Below are 21178 nucleotides of genomic sequence, written 5' to 3'. Positions count from 1 at the left end.
TAAAAATAAATACATACACCATAGTAGGGACAAGACCGAAATCTTCTTTACGAATTTGATTTCGACCATGAAGTTTGCAAGTTCAACAAAATTTCATGTTTGCATCTCACTACATAATTGAGCATTGGGTCTGATTCATCCATACAAAGCTTATTCAATTCCGCATTTGCCATATGAAGAATTCCGACAAAATCAATCAACAAATTACTAACCCCAAATTAAAGTTGGACAAAATTATAAATCACAACTTCAAGAGTTCAACAAGAAATTGGAGCTAAAAACTAAGCTAAAAAGATCTTTTGAGAGAAATAAAAAAAATGGAGGAGAAGAAGTCTTGAAGAAGAAGAAGATGGAGTTTGGATTGAAAAATTATCGTTGGGGACACACTTTAATAATTGGAGAAGGAAATATTATTATATTATTAAAAATAATGATGTGACAATTAAAAATAAAGAATTTAAAGTGAAAAGGAATCAACTGACGCGCCCATGGGCAGTGTAGTCACGTCCATTGACAGGTCAGCAATTGGGGGTAATAAATTCAGTAAAAAAATATTTAGGGGGAAATAGGTCTTCCGTGAAGGTTGAGTGCGTAGTTGAGATTTTGACTAAAGGTTGGGGGGTAATAAACCATTTTCTCTTTACTATATTAAAGAATTAAAAGAGTCAATAATGTTAACTAAGGAATTTAATACATGTTTTACCTTAGATCTGTTAGGCGAACCTCGAATGTTAGTCATATGAAGTGTTTATGGCGTACAGCCAAGCGCTTAGACATAAGTCTAACAAAACTAAGCATCACACCAGTGCCTCCAGACGTTTAGCTAGTGCCCAACTTGAGGCGAGCTCCAAAACTTCCTCCTAAAATTGTGCTCCTGATACAACAAAATACTCTCTCCATTTTAGAAAATGGTAAAGTTTGATTTGACATGGAGTTTAAGAAAATAAAGAAAATTTTTAAATCTTGTGATTTTAAATTAAAATTATGTCAAACGTATCAAAATGACCTTTAACTTTGTGATCTTAAACATGTTATATGAAAAGTTGAAATTAGAATATTATCAAAAAAGAAAAAGACAACTCCCTCCGTTTCAAAAAGAATTACCAACTTTTCTTTTTAGTCTATTTATAAAAGAATGATCCTTTTCTTTTTTTACAATACTTTTAATTCAACTTTCCACATGACATGTTTAAAACCAAAAGATTAAAGAGAATTTGGTACATTTGACATAACTTTGATTTAGAACCACAAGAGTCAAAAGTTTCTTTATTTTTTAAATTTCGTACCAAGTTAAACTAGATCATTCTATTTAAAACTGCGATTATTTTATTTTTGAAATAAATTAAAAAGAAACTCGGTATTTTTTTTGAAATGGACGGAGTAACTATAGGACAAAGCATCCAAGTGTAAACGAAAGAACCATCCAAATGTAAATGTTCAAATAAAACCATACTTAGAAGGGCAAAACCGCCTAAAATTATCACTAGTCATAAGTCGCACCATCAAAGTTGAAAGCTACTGAAAATCTAAAATCCAATCTCTCATAAACCCTTTGGAATTTAGGGGTTTTAGCAAAGACAGCTACTATGCTTGGAATTGGAGCAAAGCTATTAAGAGCTGCAACAATCGGTGGCTCTACCTTGTCTCATTTCAGGTCATCACAATTGCCACTCTCAAGATTCTTCTCCAATAACAACAACAATGTTAATACTGGTTTCAAGACCAACCCAGTTGCTCTTCAGATGATCAATTATGCTCTTTCCCTTGCTCGTACCCAAAAATCAGGTTGTTTTTTTAACTATACCCATTTCAACAATTGATGTTTTGAGCTTGTTTTTATGTTGTAAATGTGAATTAAATTTGATTTTTTCATCTATGTCATAGGTGTTTTCTCTTTTCTCAACTCGTGAAATTCATTTCTTGAGTTTTCATTAGTTGCTGTTTGTGTTAGGGTTTTTGCCTAATTTTTTTATTAAAATTAAGTTATACTTTTTCTTGAAAGGAATCATATTTGACTAACCTATTTTTTGAAGGAAAGGTTTTGGATATCTATAAATAGAAAACACCTTCTTATATCATAACACAATATCATCCCAATGTAGTTGTTTAAGAGTTCTATTTAGGGGGAGATTTTCTCCCAATAGGTTTTTATATTTTTCAATATTAGTTTTTCATATGTAGGTCGTTTGATCAAATCATATTAGTAATAAGTTTTTTAGTATATTCTTTGTCATCTGATTTATCGTCTCTATGGTTTGCAAACTAAAAGCTTCCGCATGACCTCCTCTCGATTTCGAACCCAACAAGTGGTATCAAAACTTATGGTTCAGGCCTATTAGTTTTTTAGGAAGTGTATACAAAGACAAATAACAGATGCAACTTCGGTGGCTAATGAAAGTGTGGAACATTTGTTGAAATTGAAGAAGAGAGAGGGTAACCTGGAAATTTGATTTGGAAAAGGCTTATGATCATGTGAATTGGGCTTGCTTGATCAACATCGTCAAGAATTTTGGGAACAAATGGCTTGATTGGATTAGATTTTACATTTCTACAGTCAGATTTTGTCTTAATAAACGGAATTCCTCATGGCTATTTCAAGTCTCAAAGATGATTGAGACAAGGTGAGCCCCTATTACCTTATTTATTTGTCTTAGTGATGGAAATGTTGAGTAGCATGTTTAAAAGGGTTGAACAATTGGGTTGGATTAAGGGGGTGTGTATCGGCAAAAGCAATGGTAACAGTGTGATGTCTCATATTTTATATGCGGATGACATTCTTTTATTTTGTGAGGCAGAGAAAGAACAATTTCTTCATTTCAGAGAAATCCTACTGATTTTTGAAGCAGTCTCTGGATTGAAAGTAAATCTAGCGAAGGGCAATATATTTTACATAAATGTTGATGATTGTATAGGAGAATTAGCAAACATTTTTGGGTGTTAGGTGGAATATTTTCCTACAGTTTACCTTGGATTTCCACTAAGAGTGAGAAGGAATGACCAGGATATTTGTCAAGGAGTTTTGGACAGATGTGTTAACAAATTGGCTCCTTGGAAGAAGCAATATTTGTCACTTGGAGGAGGACACACATTGATTAACAGTGTTTTAGATAGTATGCCTTCCTATCTAATGTCAGTACTTTTTGTCTTATGCAGTTGAAAAAAAGATGAATTCTATGAGGAATAAGTTATCATGGGAAGGAAACAGTAGCATCAAAAAATTTCACTTAGTTAGATGGCAAATGGTCATTAAATGAAAGAAAGGGGGGTGGATTGGGAATTAGAAACTTAGAGATTGTATAATAAGAGCATGTTGTTTAAGTGGCTTTGGAGATTTAGTAGGGATGAAGGAGTAGTTTGGATTAAAATAATTGAAGCAATTTATGGTAGTAGGCAAGGGATGGAATACCCTTTCAAATATTTTATATACTAGAGGGGGAGTTTTGAAAGGGATTTGCAAATTATGGGCCGAGTTTCAATATATTCACCAAATTGGAGGTGGGGAATAGAGCAATAATTAGATTTGGAGTGATTTATGGACAGACGATGAATGTTTGAAACAAAAAATTCCTCTTCTTTCAGTTGTTACGATAACAAAAATGGAGTTGTAGCTGATTTTTATTCCGACATTGGATGACAAATGAATTTTAGAAGAAATCTAGATGATTCGAAAATTGAAGATTTTTGTCAATTACTTCCCATATTGTGATCAAAGTAAGGGGGACTCTCTAGTATGGATAGCTAGTAAAGATGAATCATTTTCAATAACAAAAGTGTTACAGTCTTCTAATGAAACCATCGGAATATTGGGATAATAGTTGGTCGTGGAAAGGGATCTGGAGAACTAAAGCTCCTTTAAAGGTAGCTTGTTTTGGTTGGATTACACATGGGGAGCTTGTCTAACTCAGGAAGAGGTGGACCTGTGAATCACCTTCTTATGCACTGCAGAATAGCTAGACTGTGTTGGGAATTTTTTCCAGATTTGTGGCATTTTTTAGATCATGACTCAGAGTGTGTGAAGGAATTATTGGAGAGTTGGCTGGAATTATTAGAGAATTGGCAGCACCAGTGAATGGATAAAGCTTTCAAGCAACTATGGCGAACTATACCTTTGTGCATATTCTAGACTATTTGGTTAGAAAGAAACAATGCTTGTTTTGATGGGCAAAAAGTTCATATTTCTAGAGTTAAAAAGAAGTGTTTACATAATTTGTTTTGTTGGTGTAAAAGTAGTTTTATTGATAGTATAGATCAATATATGGACTTTTTGGAGTTGCTAGAGAGATGTTGTAGTTGACTATATGGATATACCCAACAATCTTTTGTTAACTCTGATTTTGGTACCTTTTTGGTACTTCAGTCATTAAACCTTTACCTTATTACAAAAAACCAACCTCTAGTAATTTTGTGTTTTGAGGACAAAAATGGTTGAGGGAAGATAAGCAAATAAAGTTAATGCTTCGAAAACACATTCTTTAGATAATGATTCTCCGGCACAAAGTTTGTAAGGGGTTTAATGATAGGACTCTGCTAGGATAAACGAAGGTGCAGGACCTGCATTTTACCAATAGTGAAGAATTCCTAGTTCTCTTTTATAAGTTGGTTAATGACAAGACTTTGCTAGGATAATCGAAGGTGTAGGACCTGCATTTTACTAATAGTGAAGAATTCCTAGTTCTCTTTTTTAAGTTTTGAAAATTCACTCTACTGGAATATCCCATTAACACATTATATAAGAACAAGGGGGGCATTCAGAGTTGCAACAACTATAGAAGTATCAAAATGTTGAGTCATACTATGAAGGTTTGGGAGAGGGTGCTAGAATTGAGGTTGAGGAGGATCGTGACTATTTTTGAGAATCAATTCGGTTTCATGCCAGGTCACTCGACTACTGAGGTCATTCACCATGTGAGGAGATTAGTGAAGCAGTTTAGGGAGAAGAAGAAGGACTTGCACATGGTATTCATTGATTTTGAGAAGGCATATGACAAAGTCCCTCAGAGATTTTATGGAGGTGCTTGGAGGCTAGAGGGGTGCTTTTGGAATACATTAGGTCGATTCAGGACATGTACGATGACATGAAGACTCGTGTGAGAATGGTAAGAGGAGATTGGAGCACTTTCCTGTTCTGATAGGGTTGCATCAGGGTTCAACTCTTAGCTCACTTTTATTTGCCTTGGTGAGGAATGTTTTGACCCTGCATATTCAAGGAGAGGTGCCTTGGTGTATGTTATTTGCTGATGATGTTGTACTAATTGACGAGACTCGAGGAGGAGTTAATGATAAGTTGGAGGTTTGGAGATAGGCCCTTGAGTCAAAGGATTTAGATTGAGTAGGACCAAGACGGAGTATTTGGAGTATTTGGAATGTAAGTTTAGTGATTTGTCGCATGAGGCTGACATGGTAGTGAAGCGGGATTCTCAGGCCATTCGATAGAGGGAGAGTTTCAAGTATCTTGGGTCTATGATTCAGGAAATGACGAGATTGACGAGGATGTCACGCACCATATTGGTGCAGGTTGATTGAAATGGAGGCTCGCTTTAGGATTCTTTGTATGATAAGGTGTCTCCTAAGCTTAATGGTAAGTTCTATCGAATGACAGTTCGACCAACTATGTTGTATGGAGCGGAGTGTTGGCCAGTTAAGAATTCTCATATCCAAAAGTTGAAGGTAGCGGAAATCAGGATGTTGCGATGGATGTGTGGACTTATTAGAAGGGATATGGTTAGAAATGAGATTATTCGAGAGAAGGTGAGAGTGGCTTCGGTGGAGGACCAGATGCGGGAAGTGAGATTGCGATGGTTCGGGCAAGTGATGAGTAGGGGCACAGATGCTCCAGTACGAAGGCGCGAAAGGCTGACTATGGATGGTTTTAGGCAGAGTAGAGGTAGACGAAGAAATATTGGAGTGAGGTGATTAGGCATGACATGGAGCAGTTACAGCATACAAAGGACACAAAGGACATGACCCTTGATAGAAAGGTGCGGAGGATGCGAATTAGGGTAGAGGGTTAGTAGGTAGGAGTACGTCCATAATAGTAGGGAAGAGTGTTTTGTTTGTATCTGTGCCTGTTGTTTCTTGTAGTCTCTTGTTCGTGGTGTTTTGGTGTTAGCTTGTTTATAGTATTACCTTGTGGTGTCTTGTTTTTATTATCTAGCGGTGTGATATCCCTTTTGTTGTTTGCTTTTATTTTCTATTTTTATTTTTTTTGTTTGTTATGTCTTTATATGTCCTGAGCCGGGGGTCTATTGGAAACAACCTCTCTACTTCATTTGAGGTAGTGGTATGGACTGCGTACACTTTACCCTTCCCAAACCCTACTATGTGGGAATACAATGCGCATGTTATTGTTGTTGTTGTTCTGAATTATCGGTTGGTCTTATTAAGTTACAGTTTAATGAAGGTATCCATTCATGTCATTAAGAAGAGTTGCTTTCTAATGTAAAAAGAGACACTATATTTCAAGTAACACCTTAATGAATGGACATGTCTTTTTAAAAAGATATGATAGGCAATCATACCAGAGAGTCATGAAATTTATGAACTATCATTTACGACAGTTGTCAATGTGAATTTGTGTTAATTCTCCATGTATAAATGCCACATTCAAAAAATCAGGTCTTTCATTTTTCCCATGACATCAAGTTCTTGACTTGAGTTTGATTATCTGTTGTAAATATGAACCTACTTTTATTTTCCACGATCGGCACATATGCGCTCTTCTCTAAAATCAGTTCTTTCTAAACCTTTCCCAACTTACCGAGTTCGTGTCTTGAGTTTGGTTCTCTGTTGTCATTGTGAATTGGATTTGATTTTCTATGTTGTGTTCATAGATGAATCATACGCACAAGCTCAATTGATTCTTGAGCAGTGCCACTCAACTCAGTCGGATGAGAGTGCTAAAGGATTGGTTTTTCTCGCCATGTCTACCTTATTTTCTGAAAGGTTAGTCTTTATTCTGTGGTTATCCACTAACAATTTTGAATGACCTGAAGTTTGAAGTTAATTGTTTTATTCTCTTTTCCTGGTGGTTTCTTAATTTTCTTTAGAGGGAATTTTGGTGAAGCCATTGAGAAGCTCCAGAAAGTTCAAGATTCGGGCTTGTCATCTTTAGCTGTTAGAGGTAAAAGTTGTGGTGCTTTTGATAGAATCCACAGTTTGAAGTTCCCATGGTAACAATTAGGCATATGATTGCAGTTGCCGCCTCTGAAGCACTTGCTGGGCTTTATTTAGAATCATATCAAGTAAGACTTGTTTAACTGCTGATGTCTGCCTGATCTGATTTTGGTGTATATATTGCATATCACTAAGCACATATTTCTCTCAATTTAGGACGATTCTTCATCAACAGCTGCAGATATGTGCTTGCAACTGCTGGAAAGCATAAGGCTAGAGATTGGTGGTGGCGGATCTGACATTTTGGAAACTCGTGCAAAAGCATTGAAAGGGCTGGTTGAGTTGGTCCATGGTAACGTTGAATCAGGTGAGAAATATAGTGGTCAAACTTTTCCTCTGCCTTTTGTGTTATCCTTAGTTCTAAGGTATTCAAATTGTTTATGTTCATTTCAGCCCAGTCATGCTTTGAAGGAGCTCAAGGAAGTAAAGGTTGCTTTGGTAAGGATTCGCCTTGTGAGACATCACGGATGACATAGTTCTGCAATGTATTGATATCGTGATGTATAGGCAATGTTGCACTATCTTTTGGTGAATTCCTGCATTGTATGCGGAATTTCCAAATGGCGAGGGAGTTATATCAAAAGGCCATGCAGGATGTATCAGAAAGTAGAGATTTTACCGACTCGCGTTCCTTATCAGCTTGTAACATGAATTTGGAAGAGACTTTGCTAGGAGCTACTTGTGCTCTAGGACAGCTTGAGGCTCATGCAGGGTAAGCCTTCCTTTAAATGTTTGGCTTAACTTGGTATAAACGTATATTCCAATATCTTCTACTCACGCAGACTTTTCTGGCTGTAGGAATTTTGATGATGCTGAGGAAATACTAACTGCAGCACTGAAGAAAGCAGAAGAGAGCTTTGGTTTGATACGTGAATTTATTATTGCATGGATGAAAAATCATTTGTATGCATATTAATTTTTATTTTGTTTGTGCAGGTAATTATCATCCAAAGGTAGGTATTATTTTGACCTGCATAGCTCTCATGTACAGACATAAAGCAGCCATGGAGCGGTCAAGCTCGCTTTTGATTCAGGAGGTCCGAAACTATCCTCAAAGCCATTGGGCATACGCAAATATCTATAAACCACATGTGTTTACCTTCTGTTTTTTACCTTTGCAACATGTGCAACGTCAACCAGTAACAATGATTTTGCCTTGGGTGGAATTCGTTTTAATGAGTGACCTGACCGTTGCAGTTGTAATAGTTGAATATGAGAATGCTTTCGTTCTTGAGGTCTCCCTCTCAAAAGGTTTCTTTGTAATGCAGGGACTTTATAGAAGAGCAATTGAAGTGCTCAAAGCTCCACCCTTGGAAGTAGAAAGTATGAGGAATAATGAAAAAGTTGCAATTTTGCATCATTAAGAAATCAACTAGAGAGAGAATAACAACCATTCAAAATCGTTTTGCAGGTGCTGGGGCAACACAATCTAGAAGGGATATACTTGCCCTTGTAAGAGGTACTCATTGCTTCAAAAAATACACTGAATCTTATTTACTTCTTATCTGCATCTGACCTCTTTAAGATTTCGTTATTTTATCCTCATTACAAGATTTTCTCGGAAAACAAAACGTTATAATAGTAGCGAAAGATGTGTCAACGTTATAATAGTAGCAAAAGATGTGTCTTTACGGTAAAGTGATCTCTCTTTCCTCAACCCTACTTCCTTCAGGCATTTTAGTTTCTGAGTCTCCACTGAAAGAGAGGTAGCTATATTGCAAGGGTTAGCATGTTTTCCAGATCGTTGTGCCTTGTGCAAAGTAACAGATGCCTCTTGATTTTCAGTTCTATATTTTTCAAGAAGGGATAAACCATTTAAATTGACTCGACAAAAGTCAGCTGCTAAGTTGAGCGGACTCTCCACTTTCGGTGTCGCATCCGTGTCGAATTCTCCAAAAATATACTGCGTTTGGAGAATCCAACATGCACTCATTGACACTTTTGAAGAGTCTGGGCAACATAGTTCAACTGCAGTAATCAGTGAAGTGTTGATCTAGCTTAAGCACTTTGATAGCCCCTTCTCCAAAATGGTTCTGTTAGCTTCTTGCTGATGTTTCTTATAAAAAAGTGCTGTCCACTTTGATAAGTATCATGATGACTTGTTTATGTACTCTAGCTATACAGAAAGTGAAAATCTTTTCATGTGTGTAATTTCATGGCATGCTTGGTTGTGCAGGTGGGTATGCTGAGACGCTTATCGTGCAACAAAACAGAAAAGCAGAAGGTGAAAACATGAAGCACTGGGCTGAAACAGCTTGGACAAATCGTAGATTGTCACTCGCAGAGGCACTAGAGCCATCCGAGTCATCAACCAAGGTGGCTGTCATAGATACTCGAATAAGCCGGGTCCTGTAGTTGTTTCCTCTTTTAGATGTTTTCATCAAAAAGTTGAACTGCATTACTCACAAGTATCTATATACTCTTGTAGATATAATATAATATGTTCTCTATGAGTTGAAGAGTTGAGCATTATAAGCTTAGAGTTCAAAATTTTCTTGAATAATGAATATATCACTGTAGTACATCACTGAATACAACTCTGTTCATGAAGAATTTAAACATATACCACATCTAGAGAGGAATATCAAGGCCTTTCCCAATCTCTACGCCAATCATTTCAAGAATTCCCTTGTTGAAAATCTGAAAAAGTTTCGAACACACAGAGATTACAATACAGTACTTAGTAATTAAAACCAAATATTCATAGGGATTGAGGTAAGTGCTTACTAGTTCCACAATGAATGTACCAATAAGGCCAATCATACAAGCTCTAGAGTTCCATATCTCAGCTGTCTTGGTAAAACCGAAAAGAGGTCTGCTCAACTTTGGTACTTCCTTTGGCAACTCCACCTACAAAATGCAAGTTACATTTACAAACCCTTTTAAAATTTCCTTCTGTGCGCTATCACCCAAAGAGAACAATAAACATCAAATTCTAAATATGGTCCTCTTTTATCTACCACTTCAACAAAACAAGATTAATGTAGTCCAAAATAATTGTCATTTTAGAAAACTAAGATGTCACCCAGTTTCTTCCAATTGAAAAGCCATATAGCAACTCCACCCTACTACAATTGAAAAGCCATATAGAGTCATTGAAGGCGACGGAGCCAAAAATTCAAATAAGGGGATTAAAAAAAATAAAATTAAACCCTCGTGCATTCATTTGCCTCTGCCCCTGAATTCATTAAGTACTCGTTTAAGCAAGAACAATGATATATTATCCTTTATGATTAATGCTATTAGGGTTCGTTTGGTACGCGGAATAAGATGGGATTAGAACTATAATCCCAAAATAATTTAGTCTGCATGCCACACGTCCCTAGCTAATAGAGCACATACCCCAGCAGGAAGCTTTGCAGCCTGAATCTTGAAAACTCTCTTGTTGATTTTCAAGTTGGGATTATGGGGCAGAAGGAAATGCTGATTCTGAGAATGATTTGTTGAGAGTGCTGTTGAGAGGAAAGAAGATGAGAGTGCAGCCATTGGTTACTCAGAGAAGTTGCAGCAAGTGAACTCCATTGTGTTCTTGTTTTTCTGTTACCTTATCAACTATTTTTGTGGTCTCCAAAATTCTGTAAGTGAAATTACTTTCCATGAGTTATTGGGTCCCAATCTAGCATAGGTGTTCCACTTGACACCTCATATGAGTAATTGGACATCTCATTGGCTCATTGGCAGTGTCAAAAGTATTACTTCCTCCATCCCATTTTATATGCCATAGTTTGACCAAACACAACGTTTGAAATATAAAAAAAAAAAAAACTTGATGAAAATTTACCAAATAGTCCTTTATTAAAAAATGTATAACTAATATATTTGATTAAGTGAGACTTTATAATTAGAACCAATAAGAGTAAAAGTAAAATTGTGTCTTTAAATGGTTGTCAAATAAGAAAAGATGACATTATTTTTGAAACAGACAAAAAAAAAAGACACATAAAATGAAACGGAGGGAGTACATAAAACTAATTGCATACTCTCCGGTGTAAAAAATCAATTAATATTTTAATGTAGTCTTATTTTATCCAAGGAACGGAGGGAGGGAGTATTCATTATAGAATGCATTTCTCAAATAAAATATATTATATATTCAAAAGCTGATAATTATTTTATTATTTATTATTTCTTAAAACGTGTGTCAGATCAATAGTAAACAAGTATTGTTAGACAAAGGGATTACTGAATTTTTTCGTAACATGGCTTAAACAATACCTTTACGAGAAGAAATCTTGTATTTCTTTGAGTGATTTTCAGTTTGTCACGTTCCAAATCGAGGCCCTAGGCGTGATACGCATCCGATACTATTTCTATTACGATCGAACGTTCTGACATATCACATGAACATACATCTAACATAATGAATAAAGAAGAAACAATATGAAATAAGATTCCTTAAAGGAGAAGACTTTCATCAATGTTTATTAATATCACCTAATGTTTGATGATACCAATAGTCATGATAAACAAGAATGAAAATTACAATATCTTTCTGACTACTAGACCAGTCTATGAAGCCTCTAATGAATAATAATAACTGTCAGGATAAGGCCCCGACATACCTTACTGAAATGAACATAAAAAAATTATCATACCTAAATTTGTCCCAGGTAGAAAGAAGGCTCATCAATAGCAGAAAATGGAGATTCTCATGATGTGCCTAGTTATGGACTTGAGAGTCTGAACCTACATCATGAAATGATGTAACGCTAAAAATGATCATACGTGAAATGTATTGGTATGTAAGACTATACCAGGAAATAATGAAACATGAGGAAATATTAATGTAAAAAGTTTAGTCCAAGTAATGACAAGCTGAAAAAGAACAAGAGCATAAATTGAAGTGATGTCTGACAAAGGAAGGTAAATTTAATTCTTCAGTTATTTACGGAAACAAGTGGTGAACCAACATAAACCACTATGTGAGCATATGAAATATGATCGTGATTCGATCAGTTAAGCTATCCTATACTTTGTCGAACATAGGACATGACATGATTTACTAGCAAGAATCCGTAAGTATCCTTTTTTGGGACTAATGAAAAAGAGTCATTCAACCCGCGGAATATCTCCATCATCCGTCGGCAAACATAATTTCATGTATTTGTCATTTAGACTTGTGCATCCTCGATCAACCAACTAACTCTCTTAAGCTCATAGCTATCTATTTATCTTGATAAATTCATGTTCAGAGATTATTAGGTTCATAAAGTTCTATTTCAGTATTTCTTGACTATTGTTCATAAGTTAGCTGTTTTGGACGCATTTCGTGAGTTATCCACTTTAGGCTTGTACTTGTGAGTTAGCCACCTTAGACTCATGAATTCTGGATTAGCCATTTTAGACCCATATCTATGGAATTCTAATTTAGGACTCATGAGGGTTAACCATAATAGATGTAATTTATAAATCATGAGTTAATGTTATTATTGGAGAAGCATGATCGGCAATTTCATGGTTCAATATGTTACAATTCAAGAGGATGACTGAAAGCATTCTTGCAAAAAAAATATTCATACTTCGTATTATCCTGTATCTATTAGATCAATGAAAAATTTCTAAGAAGTTTGTAATACTATTTTAAGACTTACAAATTTATAATGTATATAGTTCACAATATAAAAGATTTTATGAATGTTGTGGAAGCTGATCTTTTTATGTAACAAGAATTATACTTAAGAGTTTCATAAAATTATATCTTATAACTATAATAAAAACGTTCATACGATGGCATGACTGGGATTTTGAAATAGAATATCAGGCTAGGATATTGTGTTACTAATTATCTACTGCCTACATTATGAAATATGGATTAACATGAGATTCCAGTAGAAGATAAAGCAATTATCGACATTAAAAAAAGGTTCAAACTCTCAATCTAAGAATTAAACAATGTCAAAATAGGGGATTCAATTTTCAAAAAGCTATTTAAATTAAGCAGGTAAATATTTTGTGAAACAACAAGAAAATCATACAAAATCAGTGCAACAGTTGTACAACTAGTGCAACAATTATACAAATGTTTTTAGAGCTAAAATTAACTCCGATTAGATCAAAAGTTAAAAGGATGGACGGCAATAGACAAAGAAAGATTTTATTCTTTTATTTTCTTACCCAAAGATCCTAGAGAATACATTTATGCTTTTAATTGAGGATAGGAGTATAAGGATTTCTTCAATCCTAGTTTATCTTGTATAAGTTGAATTGGTGAACATGAAATTAAAGAATGATAGAACACACCACAAGTCATTGAAAAAATTTAGATCTCAAAGAGGGAACCAAGCTTGTTGTTGAGCCAATTTTTTGGACCTTCTTCGTAGTTGAGTTTGAGAGGAGGAATAAGGATATTTGTTGATGAAAATCGTATAAAAATTGGTGTGAAAAATAAAAAATATTTGATGAAAAAAGTGAGGTTTTTAATGTGTAAACTTGAGGAAAACATGAGAACATTTTAAACGTAAAACTAATGGAAAGTGTAGGAGTTTTAACATATAAAAATGATGAAAAAATAGTTTTTGTAATCATTTAGGGGTAAGGTATAAAGGAAAAGGTGAAACTACCCCTAAAGAGGCTTAACAAGTAATAAGCGAGAGATGTTACAGTATCCCAGTGGAATTATTTATCCTTGAATGATGGTCAAGGACATTATTAAGTTCTTAGTTCTGATGATTAACAAATTTTATGTTAGGGACCTATTTCCTAGAGATTGTGTGATGACAAGGTTGCTACTGCTTAGAAAATAGGTTGGGCTTACCTGTTACTATCACAATCAACCTTACAGCTGGAGATAAGTACAAAAATTGGTGAAAAGTTGTTGCTACCTTTTTGTCTCAACCAATGATATTCCTCATAATTTTTCTTATGTCGTACATATATTTCTCTTCTTATCAAACAATAAAACTAAGATTCCATATACTTACAACAAATATCTTGCTTGAGCCTTGGAACAAAGACCTACCTTGCAAAAGAGAACTGATAGCTCATCAAGTTGTATTTTCTTTTCTTGTTGTATTTGAGTCTTTGTATTGTGGTCTTAAACATTGACTACTTCTACTTGTATGATAATTAGTTGGTGTTGTGGTGTAAACCTTCTTTTTTATAATCATCTAGAGTTAGGTGATTCTTAAGTTAGAGTTAGCTTGTCATTCCAGTTAGAGTTAGCTGGTGTGTGGGTGCAGTAAAGTTACTGTATATTTTTCTTGTAATAGAGTTACTACTAGGCGAGAAAGAATTAAGAGTTTAATCCTGAAGTCTGGAGTCTGTATTCAAGAAGTTGTTTGGATCTAGTGAAACTTAGAAATCCTGGAGGCAGGTAGTGATTTTTTCTCCCTTGAGCAAGGAGTTTCCACATAAAATTCTTGTGTCTGTTATTTACTTTATTCTTTCACTTTTTATTAAGTTTCTCCTAGTTCTTTTTGTTTGAGTCTGTCTGGAAATAGGTCCCAAGTTGAGGAGTGGCCCGCTACAGTTCTTCATTTGGTATCAGAGCGAGGTCATTCTATAAAGGCTAACACCTTGGAAGGATCTTGAGAATAGTTTCTCCTCCCAATCTTGAAGAAAGCCAACCAACCACTAGAACACCTAGGTTCGATGGTGAATATTATGGGTGGTGGAAGACAAAAATACATAATTTTATCATGACTAAAGATTCAGAACTATGAGATATTGTTGAGGATGGCCCTTCTGTTTCCACAAGGGCAGTGAAGATTGGTGATGTGACTTCACAGGTTCCCAAGACAAAAAAGGAATATGATGATGCAGGTAGAAAGAAGATTGAGAAAAATTAAAAGACCAAAAATTTGCTTGTATGTGGTATTGGTCCTGATGAGTACAACAGGATCTCTACCTGTGAAATTGCTAAAGAGATCATGGATTGTCTTCAGACAGCCCATGAGAGAACCAGTCAGGTGAAGGAATCTAAGGTTGATATGCAGACAAACCAGTATGAGACTTTCACTATGAAAGAAGAAGAGTCCATTCAGGAGATGGACACCAGGTTCACATCAATAACAAATGAGCTTTACTGTTTTAGAGAGAATATCATAACAACCAAACAGATTTGAAAAGTTCTGAGTATTCTTCCCAAGCAGTGGGAAAGCAAGGGCAATGCAATCACTAAAGCTAGAAATCTGAAGACAATGACCATGGATGAGCTCATTAGCAATCTTAAAACTTATGAGATGTTGAAGAAGTCTGGGAAGCCAAAGGTTAAGCCCAAAGTAGAGAAGAGCCTGGTTCTAAAGGCTACTAAAGAATCTCTCTGTGCTGAAGATGAGGATACAACTTATATTGCAAAAAAGGTTCTCAAAGCCCTGAGAAAATTAGGGGCTCTACCTAAAAGAGGAGAGTCCAACAAGCACTTCAGGAAAGGAAAGACAAGTGACACCTGTCACAAATATGGAAAGCCGAGTCACTACATTAAGGACTGCCTAATGCATAAGGTAGAGTACAATAAATATGCTAAGCAAGCTGTTGGCAAGTAAAAAGGCAAGGACCAGGTCCCTGTGAAGTACAATATGAAAGCTGAAGCTGACAAAGATCTTAAGCTTGTTGAGGTGACTCATCATGAGAATCAAATGACTCAGATCAAAGATATGATGTCTTTATGATGGTGATGGAAGATGAGGTACAAGTCTTTGATTTACTTTTTGCTCTAATGGTAGACACCGATGATGATGAAGATGAACCAATAACTCTCATGGACATCAAGAAAAATCTAAAAGATTACTCCCTCAGTAAGCTGAGGTCTCTTACTTCTGTGCTGATTGATTTCGTGAATGAGCTTACTAAAACTAAGGAAAACCTGAAAGAAGTTCCGAAGATGTGAGAAAAAAGTAACTGAGTTGAGTAACCAATGACTGAACTTACTAATGAAAAGGCAAAGTTGAAGAAAGATCTTGCAAGGTGTGAGGAAGAAATAGTTAAGCTAAGTGTGTAAGTAGATGAACATCAAGCAACTTGCAAAACTCTTTCTTGTGAAAATAATCTTTTGAATGAGAAGCTTAGTGAAATCTCTAAGCTTGGTTCAAAAGAAAAATATAGAGGAAACAAGTTACAGTTTGAGCTGAAAAAGAATTGGCCGAGGCTAAGGGTAATGTAACTGCTTCACTTGAAAGAAACTTAAAACTTGTGAGGGAACTAGTCCGGGTGAAGACTGAGCTTGAAAAGGCTCTCAAATAGTCTACTTCATCACAAGCTCTGACTACCCTCACCAGCCAAGGGTCCAGTAGCAGGAGAGGCTCAGTATACCACAGTCAAGGTGATGTTTCTAACTCTTCTGTCAAACATGCAAGGAGCAAGGATAATCTTCTATGTACTCATTGTGGTAAATATAGTCACACAAAAAATATGTGTCCATCGAAATATTCAACTCATAGAGGCATGAGAAACCTCACTACTTCAAGAAAAAAAAAGATTACCTAGCTAGGCAAGGAATAAGTTGATCTTTTCTCTATCATCATATTGGAAACTCAAACTGAAATGGGTTCCAAGACTAACAACTGATCTACGATGCAGGGTAAAGCAAAAGGAAGCAAACAATGTAGGGATGTTGATGATGGCTGCTCAGCTCATATTACTGTAGACTTACAATATTACCTCTTGCAAAAGGCCCTTGAAGGAGGCAATGTCTCCTTAGTGATGGATTTGAAGAAATTAAAGTGTGTTGATGTTGGTGATGCTGTGAACTTGGTTGACCAAACTGATGTTCTCACAGTTCTGAAGGGCATATCCTTAGTAGATCTTTGAAAAAAGTTGGTAGGGAACTGATTGAGTTAAGCAAGAAGTGGTGGATCTGATAATATCTATTTAAATGCTGGCTACTTTCATAATTCTCCTTCATTGGCTATGAATTAGTATGCACGTATCCTAGTTAGATGATGTCCTACATGTCTAATTCAGTCTCATATCTTCTGCAGATATACACCCATGGAAAGAAGGAGAAGATGTAAAAAAGAAGGTAAGACAATACAAAATGATTGAGTCTAAAGAATCATTTAAGGATGAGGTCCCTAATCAGGTTAGTATCATTTATTATTCCTTAAAAGTGATCGTTGTAAAAATTTAATGATATGTGCCACGTCACTTTCCCACCTCCTCCAAAAGTTGTCTCATGTACTTTAAGTCCAAGAGACACATCCATCTAATTAGACACGTCTCATCAATCACATCCCTTCACTAAATCTGAATCATCCCTTCATGACCTATTTAAGATAAAAAAAATTAGAATTTTTCTCTCATTTTGAAATTTTTCTCTCACTCAGCCTCATCAGTTCCCAAATTATTTCAAAAGTCCTATATTGTTTCTTTCTTCACAGTTATTAAATCTTTACAATGTCAAATTCTTTCTCATCCTCACAAAAGGATGAACCCATTCCTTTAAAAGTGATACATACTTTCTCCATTCCTTCTAGATTAGAGGAGCAATTCTTTATCACAAAGTTTACCCCATTTTCTATGCACAAAATTGCTAGGGATTACAATACTCAAGAGAAGATGAAAACTTCAAATGATCCATTCTGTGAAAAGGGTGATGTTGTTGATGCCAATGTTGACCCAAAATCAATCCATCCTCTGAAAAAAAAAAGATGACCCTAAAATTGATTCTTCTAAAACCCAAATTCCTGAAGAAGATCTTTAAAGAAACCCATCCAAAGACCAAATCCCCGACCAAACAGTTCCTTCACATCAGGCTTTGGACTCTTCCTCCAAAACCCCTTTATCTGATACATCTGAGTCTCCCAGCAAATCTGGAAGTGCCTCTATAGAGGAAAATTTATTTGAGGATCTACCAATTTTTAAGGTAACTTTTTTCAATATCCAGGCCATGAGTGAGGATATAGGAGTGTAAGGGATGACTGCCTTGAATGCTGAACCACCTAGATGGGAAATACCCCTCTGCAACACTTTTTATCAGGAGGTAAAAAGACCCTCCTAAAAATACGAATGATAAGAATGTGGTACTTTCTTTTGTTCGTAATCTATCAGGTGATGATAAGAGTGCAAAGAATGTCTCATATATTGATAATGACAAGCCTTTATTTAGGAAGTTGTCTAAGAAGGGCTCTTCTTCTTCAACCAAAGCTTCTTTAAGAACCATCAAACAACTAGGGACCAGGTTCAGTCCCAGGAACATGATGAGAGATGCCTTAGAAAGAAGCAAAAAAATACTAAGAAACGAAGATGGCCAAATAAGGTGGGGATTAATGTGATTGATCCTGCTAATGAAAAAGTAGTGAGTATTGAAGACTCACATGAGGACACTGAAAGTTTGTCTAATAAAAATGGGGATAGTGATTTTGATAGCATGTTGGAAAGCCTAAGTGACTATGATGATGAGTCACTTGATTCTGATGTTGAGAATATGTTATTGCTACCAAGGCAAAGGTGAGAAAAAATGGAGCTACCTCTACAAACAAAGAGAAAGGGTTATTGGTGAAGAAATAATTTCAAAAGCCACTGATAAAAGAAAATGGTTAGAAAAGGATAGTGGTAAGGGACTAGGTCCCAGTTTTAAATCCGCTTCAGGAACCCCTGAGACTTCTGGTAAGGGAATTAGTTCTTCAAGGAAGGCATCTACATCAACTAGTAAGGATAAAAGTTTGACAAGGTAAGCCAGATAAGAAATTCTTAAGACTCCAGAAGTCTTAAGGCGGAGAGTATTTGATCCTGCTATAGCTGAGTTACCAAGGATGAAAGAGTTGATTTAATGATAAAGTTTCAACACTGGGAGCATCTATTTGAGGGACCTATTCATCCTCTGTATAAATAAAAAGTGCAAATATTTTATCATAACCTATTGATTTTTGAAGATGGGAGATACTTGACTTCTCAAGTAAATAGAGTGAATATTGCTATGGATAAGGATGTATTGTCTGGGATCCTAGGATCACCCACAGAAGGAATCAGAACTCTAAAAGGGGAATAAGAATCTGTTAAGTTTTAAAGTGTCTATGGAAGACTTGATGACATAAACGTCAAGAATGTAAAAAAGGCTTGAAAAGTGAATACCAACTACCCTTTGAGTTGGTGAACAAAAACCTTCTTCCCAGATCTGAGAAAAGATCCACTATTACTGATCCTAATTTGTTTCTCATGAAAGTCTTGTCTAAGTATAAGAAGGTGAATTTGGTTGCTACTATAGTTAAACACATCAACACTGTGATGACTGCCAAATATGTCAAACATGTCTTGACCTATAGGTTTTGGTTAAATAGAGTCTTTTCCTACTTTAGTATTGAATGTGGAAAAGGAAAAACTGGTTATATCAAGCAGGTGCTCAATATGATCACCCTTGAGGATAATGAATATGTTCTTAGAAGGGAAGAAAGAAAATATAAGTCTATTATTTTGTAATTGATAGATGTTTAGAACAAGTTGAGAGAAGAACTGGATACCATGATAGCCCTAGTAGCTCAAAAGGATGCTGAGATTACTGCATTAAAGTCAGCATCTATGAAAGAAGGGGGAGAGGGAACCAGTTTAAGTGGGAAGTTAAAAGTTAAAAATATTGCATTACAGAAAAGGGTGAAGAAGTTGGAAGCTAGAGTTGAAGTCTTGACATAGAAGAATAAAGAATTAACACAACATCTTATCAAGGCTTATGCCGATGAGAGTGAGAGGATGACTATTCTCCTCAAGCATCTATATCATGCTTCTGGACCTTTTTCTTAAATCTTTCCCAATTTGGTCCCTAATTCTTTCCCCTCTTAGCCCTCATTTTTAAGCCATGTTAAAATTTATTATCTTAAGTTTGTTGTTTCTTGGATGTACTTGGCATAATTATCATTATGTTTTATGGTCACTATGTTTGAATAGTGTTTGATACTAACTTATTTGATCTATGAATGAATAAATTTTGTGCTATTATTTCTCTTACTTCTGTCTATCTTTCTATCTCATATAAGTGTAGCCTCAATGGCTATGAGTTAATATATGTGCATCTCTATACTTGTTTAACTACTTAACCCGTTTGATGATGCCAAATGGAAAAGTGTTTGAGATGTAGCTATGTAGCTGTTGCAGAATATTGTATGCTGTGTAGCTGGGGCAGAGTATAAGAGTTGTGGGGAATAGAAGACAGGGGTTCTCACACTCAAGAGGAACTTTAGATGCTCATAATACTCATAGATAGGGGGAGCAGGTAAAGAATGCTTAGGGGTATCATAGATAGGGGGAATTGGTAGAGTTGAAGGCTTGAGGGCATATGTTACTATGTACTATGTAGATGATTGAAAATACTGAAGACCTGCATAGGTGTCATTTTAAAAAAAATGGAAAAATGTTAAGTCCTTGTGATGATTGACAAATTGTTTATTGGGGACCTTTTTTCTAGAGAATGTATGATGACAAAGCTGCTACTACTTAGGGAACAGGTTGGGCTTACCTGTCACTATCACAGTCAACTTCACAGCTGGACACAAGTACAAAAGTTGGTGAAAAACTGTTGCCACCTTTTTGTCTCAACAAATGACATTCCTTCTAGGATTTATTGTGTCATACATAGATTGCTCATCTTCTTAAACAAGAAACTAAGCTTCCATATACTTACAACAAATATCTTGCTCGAAGCTCTTGGATCAAAGACTCACCTTGCAATAGGGAACTGATAGCTCATCAAGTTGTATTTTCTTTTCTTGTTGTATTTGAGTCTTTGTATTATGGTATTAAACATTGCCTACTTCTGCTTGTATGATTATTAGCAGATTTTGTGGTGTAAACTTTATTTCTTTGTAACCATATAGAGTTAGGTGATTTTCAATCTAGAGTTAGCTTGTCATTCTAGTTAGGGTTAGCTGGTGTGTGGGTGCAATGGAGTTACTGTGCATTTTCCTTATAATAGATTTATTACTAGGAGAGAAAGGATTAATAATTTAATGCTAAAGTCTGGAGTCCGTATTCAAGAAGTTGCTTGGATATGTTGGAGCTTAGAAATCCTGGAGGCAGGTCGTGATTTTTTCTTTCTTGAGCAAGGATTTTCCACGTAAAATTCTTGTGTCTATTATTT

General features: G+C 35.6%; 2 protein-coding genes across 3 annotated transcripts; one reads left to right on the top strand and one right to left on the bottom strand.

Moving 5' to 3' along the window:
- The first annotated feature begins 1373 nt into the window (after positions 1–1373).
- On the top strand, positions 1374–9632 carry LOC107854855. 2 transcript variants are annotated; one of them, XM_016699846.2, is made up of 12 exons: positions 1374–1785; positions 6831–6942; positions 7047–7120; positions 7195–7241; positions 7330–7480; positions 7567–7611; positions 7681–7885; positions 7972–8033; positions 8110–8210; positions 8442–8496; positions 8585–8632; positions 9350–9632. In XM_016699846.2, the coding sequence occupies exons 1-12, from the start codon at positions 1587–1589 to the stop codon at positions 9526–9528; spliced, it is 1278 nt and encodes a 425-aa protein (XP_016555332.2). In that variant the 5' UTR covers positions 1374–1586; the 3' UTR covers positions 9529–9632. The 2 variants fall into 2 exon arrangements, with proteins under 2 accessions (XP_016555332.2, XP_016555333.2); XM_016699847.2 differs by having other exon boundaries at positions 1441–1785; positions 8110–8126.
- An 18-nt stretch (positions 9633–9650) lies between these two features.
- Positions 9651–10786, bottom strand: LOC107854856 (light-harvesting complex-like protein OHP1, chloroplastic). The gene is made up of 3 exons (XM_016699848.2): positions 10516–10786; positions 9901–10023; positions 9651–9813 (listed from the first exon to the last, which is right to left on the bottom strand). The coding sequence occupies exons 1-3, from the start codon at positions 10657–10659 to the stop codon at positions 9745–9747; spliced, it is 336 nt and encodes a 111-aa protein (XP_016555334.1). The 5' UTR covers positions 10660–10786; the 3' UTR covers positions 9651–9744.
- Between the last annotated feature and the right edge of the window lie 10392 nt (positions 10787–21178).

Source organism: Capsicum annuum, chromosome 9 (genome assembly GCF_002878395.1).
Source record: "Capsicum annuum cultivar UCD-10X-F1 chromosome 9, UCD10Xv1.1, whole genome shotgun sequence".
In the NCBI taxonomy this organism is placed as follows: domain Eukaryota; kingdom Viridiplantae; phylum Streptophyta; class Magnoliopsida; order Solanales; family Solanaceae; genus Capsicum; species Capsicum annuum.
This window is presented reverse-complemented; position numbering and strand designations above follow the sequence as displayed.

Bases quoted from the DNA above. Each gene is read 5' to 3' on its own strand.
- LOC107854855 (XM_016699846.2), top strand. From the start codon at position 1,587: ATGCTTGGAATTGGAGCAAAGCTATTAAGAGCTGCAACAATCGGTGGC. The intron at 7,612-7,680 runs GTAAGGATTCGC...CGTGATGTATAG, and splicing joins AGGAAGTAAAGGTTGCTTTG to GCAATGTTGCACTATCTTTT. The intron at 8,034-8,109 runs GTTTGATACGTG...TTGTTTGTGCAG, and splicing joins GAAAGCAGAAGAGAGCTTTG to GTAATTATCATCCAAAGGTA.
- LOC107854856 (XM_016699848.2), bottom strand. From the start codon at position 10,659: ATGGCTGCACTCTCATCTTCTTTCCTCTCAACAGCACTCTCAACAAAT. The intron at 10,024-10,515 runs GTATGTGCTCTA...TGCATTTTGTAG, and splicing joins CTGCAAAGCTTCCTGCTGGG to GTGGAGTTGCCAAAGGAAGT. The intron at 9,814-9,900 runs GTAAGCACTTAC...AAACTTTTTCAG, and splicing joins GTACATTCATTGTGGAACTA to ATTTTCAACAAGGGAATTCT.